The 4,812-nt window shown below is 58.0% G+C and overlaps 1 protein-coding gene across 1 annotated transcript; it reads right to left on the reverse strand.

The window, feature by feature from the left end:
- Nucleotides 1-801: 801 nt before the first annotated feature.
- LOC132215906 (cathelicidin antimicrobial peptide-like) lies at nucleotides 802-2,991 on the reverse strand. Its single transcript, XM_059664859.1, has 4 exons — nucleotides 2,759-2,991; nucleotides 1,677-1,784; nucleotides 1,486-1,557; nucleotides 802-1,001 (listed from the first exon to the last, which is right to left on the reverse strand). The coding sequence occupies exons 1-4, from the start codon at nucleotides 2,960-2,962 to the stop codon at nucleotides 861-863; spliced, it is 525 nt and encodes a 174-aa protein (XP_059520842.1). The 5' UTR covers nucleotides 2,963-2,991; the 3' UTR covers nucleotides 802-860.
- Nucleotides 2,992-4,812: the final 1,821 nt, after the last annotated feature.

Consider the following 4,812-nt stretch of genomic DNA (forward strand, 5'->3'; position numbering starts at 1 on the left):
GGCCCGGGAGTCACGGCAGGTTAGTGGGTGCTTCTGGGGTGCCCCCTGCACTCCTTCATCCCCCTTCTTCCCCCCTAAACACACACACGAAGTAACAGGAACCCTCAGCAGAAGGGCCCCTCTAGGCCGGAAACCATGTGGGCAGCTCCGGGTTCTGCAGGGCCTTCTCCTGGAGGCTCCCAGAGGCGGGGAGGGGTGGGGGGAGCTCCATGGGAGCCGCCGGGTTTCATCCTCACATAAGGAGAGGTGCTTATTGCTTTTAATTATCAGTTTTAATATATTTTTATTGATTTCAGAGAGAAGGGAGGGAAAGATAGAAACCTGAGTGATGAGAGAGAATCACTGATCGGCTGCCTCCTGCACGCCCCCCTCTGGGGATCACGCCCACCACCCGGGCCTGTGCCCTGAGCAGGAATCCAACTGCCACCTCCTGGTTCACAGGTTAGTGCTCAACCACTGAGCCACCCCGGCCTTAATCCTCACCCAAGGATTTCTTGTTTTTATTGATTTTGAGAGAGAGAGAGAGAGAGAGAGACATCAATGTGAGCGAGAAACATTGACCTGTTACCCCCAAATGCACCCCAACCAGGGATGGGCCTGAGAGCAGGGAAGTGCCTGACCAGGAAGAACCGAACCCTTTTGGTCCAGGACGATGCTCCAATCACCTGAGCCACCACCCAAGTCGCCCCCCACCCCGCCCCCCGATTTACAGATTTTCAGGAAAAGAGACACACAGAGGCGCGCGGCTTCACTGCAGCGAGCGAGAGAAGGCAACGCAAGTGACAGTGACGCCAGAGGAGGTGGCTTTCCCAGATTTTATTGGTCAGAGCCCAGAGGCCGGGGCCAGGGCCAAACAGACCTCAGGGCTCCCCCTCGGGTGAGGGTTTTCGGAAAAAGTCCTTGATTCTCCTGCCAAAACTCTTGATCTTATCCCAAAGCTTCTTTTTAACATTCTTGATGCGTTCCCCTAGATTCTCAGCATTCAATTCCACGTTCTTGATCTGTGCAGGGGGAGGAAATGGGCTCCATGAGGGGCGGGGCCGGATCAGGAGCCCCCACCTGCACCCCATTCCCGGGCCAGCGAGGCTATTTGGGGGCCGGCTCCCCCTCTGCCTGCGACCTTGGGAGCCTGTGGTGGAACCCCACCCCTTAAACAGATGAGGAAACTGAGGCCCAGAGGTGCCCAGTGGCCTCCCCAGGTCACAGGCCCGTCCAGCAGAGCCGAGGAGAAACGGGATGAAAGCTCATCAGCACAGCGAGCGGCTCCCCAGCCTCAGCAGGAACCTTGTGGAAGGTGGCTGCCTGCCCCTGCTGGGCCTCACCCGGAGTCTGAGGCTGCTGGTCGGGGGGGCTGGGAGGGGGCCTTTCTAACAGGCTCCTGGGCATGGACCGCACTCAGATCCAGGCTGGGGCTGGGGGAGGAGGGGGAGGGGGCCACCTGGGCCCACACCCATCGGCCCCCAGGTCTCAGAAGGGGCCGCTCACCTCTGGGCAGCGGACGTCATAGTAGCCGGTGTCCTGGTCCAGGGCGACGGTCCCCGCGCACACCTTCACCAGCTGCAAGGGCGCAGGTCACACTTCCACCCGGTGCTGAGCCCTCCCGGCCGCCCCGTCCCTGGGAATGTGCCCCGAGGCCTCCTGTCCAGCATCTCGGGGCGCCCCAGCCCCCAGCTCACCCCGTTCTCCTTGAAGTCACACTCCTCGGGGGGCTGCCGCGTGGTCCTGGGGCACACGGTCTCCTTCAGGGTGAAGGTCACCGGCTTCGGGGTGTCTGGGTTCAGGTCCTGGCGGGAGAGAAAGTGGGGAGACCAGGGCTGGGCCTCTGCTTGGTTCCCTGGTCTCCCCCCACACCCCCCAAAGAGAACAGCCTTCAGCAGCCCCTGCCCTGTCCCTGGCGCTGCTTTGGTGCTGGGTGTGGGCAGGGGGGAGAGGGCAGAGCCCGCCCAGCTCCAAGGGGACCCGGGGCGCAGGGCCTCCTGGGGCCTCCTGTGTGGGAGGCAGATGAGCGCAGGACACTCAAAGCAGGGCCGTGCCCTGGTCCGCTTGGCTCAGGGCACCTTCAGTCCTGGGTTCAATTCCTGGGCAAGGGCACCTGCCTGGGCTGCAGGCTCATTCCCCAGGAGGGGGCGTGCAGGAGGCAGCCGATCAGTGAATCTTATCAGGGATGTTTCTCTCTCCCTCTCCCTTCCTCCCTGAAATCAATAAAAATCTATTTAGCCCTGGCCATTGTTGCTCAGTGGATAGAGCGTCAGCCTGCAGACCAAAGGGTCCCGGGTTCAATACTGGTCAAGGGCACATATCTCCATTGCAGGCTCCTCCCTGGCCCAGGCCTGGTAAGGGTTTTTGTAGGAGGCAACCACTCCATGTGTCTCTTTCACATCGATATTTCTCCATCTTTCCCTCTCTCTTCCACTGTCTCTGAAAAGCAATGGAAAAATATCCTCGGTTTAGGATTTTTAAATAATAATAAAAATATATCTACATGTACATATTAAAAATAAATAAATAAAGCAGTGAGTCACACCCCAGCCCTGATGGCCTGCTCTTCCCTGGGACCCCAGAAGCCCTGAAGCCTGAAGGGGGGTTGGGGGGGACCTCATTGCACAGAATAGATTCGCAGGCGGGGGCGGCCTCTGGGAGGGGACACAGCCCTGGCAGGTGCCCTGGAGGACCCTGGAGGGAGCAGCCGCCCTGAGGCCAGCCAAGCAGAAGCCAAGGGAGAGGCAGGAGGACAGAGCAGAGCGCCCCCCCCACTCACGCCCTGGGGCTGCGGGTCCAGCTGCAGGAGGCGGTAGAGGCTGGCCTCCCGGGAGCGCTGGTTGAAGCCCTGCACAGCCAGGCGCACCGCCTCCTGGTAGCTCAGGGCCCGGGCAGCGGCCGGAGGCAGGGGCATGGCCAGGCCCAGCAGCAGCAGCAGCAGCGGCCAGCGCCCCCAGCACAGGCTGTTCCTCTGGGTCACCATGTCCCCGAGTGGAGTCCCCCCAGCACGCAGGGCCCCCTTTATGCAGCCCGGCCAGGCCCCCCCTGCCCGGACCCGGCGGCTGGGCTTGCCTCAGCTCCCTGTTGCCTCACAGGCTGCTGCTCGGTGGGCGAGGTCTCTCCTGGGCAACGTGAAGAAATGGTTTCCCCATCTCCCCACCTGCTCCTTCTTCCTCCTGGGACACTTCCCCCTTCCCCACCCCCATCCCTGCACCTGGCTCCTGCACGCCCCCCTTCCTCCCCGCTGAATGCAGCCTCACCCTCCAGACACCACCTCCTCCAGGCTCCAGGCTGCCCCAGACCACAGTAGCCATCCTCACCATCCTCACCTTCGTCACCATCCTCACCATCGTCACCATCCTCACCATCGTCACCATCCTCACCATCCTCACCATCGTCACCATCCTCACCATCGTCACCATCCTCATCATCTGCTGGGGTCCAAGCCCAGCAGGCCCAGGGGTCCCCAAAGGTGTGGACGGAGTCGGCAAAGAGGGAATGACATGGAGACAGCGTTCAGTTGATCAGCAGCCTAGCCAGGATCTCTAGCCAGGACCTCCAGCGAATTTCTGGTTAGGATCTCCAGCCAGGTTCTGTGTTCATGTTCTCTTGCTAGGTTCTCCAGCCAGGTTCTCAGGTTCTCCAGCCAGGTTCTGTAGCCATGTTCCCTCGCTAGGTTCTCCAGCCAAGTTCAGTCACCAGGTTCTAGTCAGGTTCTCTTGCCATGTTCTATCCAGGTTCTGTAGCCAGGTTCTGTCTCTAGGATCTTCAGCCAGGTTCTCTCACAAGGTTCTGTCTCTAGGTTCTGTTGCCAGTTTCTGTCCAGGATCTTTTGCCATGTTCTCTCCAGCGAAGTTCTTCTGTCTCTAGGTTCTGTGTGTAGGTTCTGTGTCCTGCTGTCTTGTTACATCTGTATTTATACCAGTTGATTCCAATCCTATCAATCTCTATTCCAAAGGTTAGGGCGTTTCTTATCTCCATTCCAGGGAGTAAAGATTATGTAGCTTAAGCATTATTGTTCGTAGTTAAAGTGATTAATTACCCGCCTGGCACTTAGTTGAGGGGTTTTATTCCGTCTCTAACTTCAGGGGAAAATCCCTACCTGGGGAAACAACCTTTCTCAGAGAGGTGACCTTGGTTAAAACACATAGTGCCAAGAAGGTGAGCAAACATATTAAGAACAGTATGCCATATATGCCAGGTCCCAGCAACGATCCTCACCATTGTCACCATCGTCACCATCATCACCATCCTCACCATCCTCACCATCCTCACTATCCTCACCATCCTCACCATTGTCACCATCCTCACCATCGTCACCATCATCACCATCGTCACCATCCTCACAATCCTCACCATCCTCACAATCCTCACCATCCTCACCATCGTCACCATCGTCACCATCCTCACCATTCTCACCATCCTCACCACCCTCACCATCCTCACCATCCTCACCATCCTCACCACCCTCACCATCCTCATCATCCTCATCATCCTCACCATCCTCACCATTGTTATGGGGCTCTTTGGCTGCTGACAACCCATTTCACACACACATACCCGCTTTCAGGAGCCCCCCACCCTCTGCTGGCATCAGGGCCTGGAGTCATTTTTTTTTAAAATGCATTTTTATTGACTTCAGAGAAGAAGGGAGAGGAGTGAGAGACAGAAACATCAATGATGAGAGAGAACCATGGATTGGCTGCCTCCTGCACACCCCAAACTGGGGATCGAGCCCACAACCAGGGCATATGTCCCTGACAGGCATTAGAATTGTGACCTCCTGGTTCATAGGTTGATAATCAACCACTGAGCCCTGCAGGGCGGGCAGGG

Source organism: Myotis daubentonii, chromosome 14 (genome assembly GCF_963259705.1).
Source record: "Myotis daubentonii chromosome 14, mMyoDau2.1, whole genome shotgun sequence".
In the NCBI taxonomy this organism is placed as follows: domain Eukaryota; kingdom Metazoa; phylum Chordata; class Mammalia; order Chiroptera; family Vespertilionidae; genus Myotis; species Myotis daubentonii.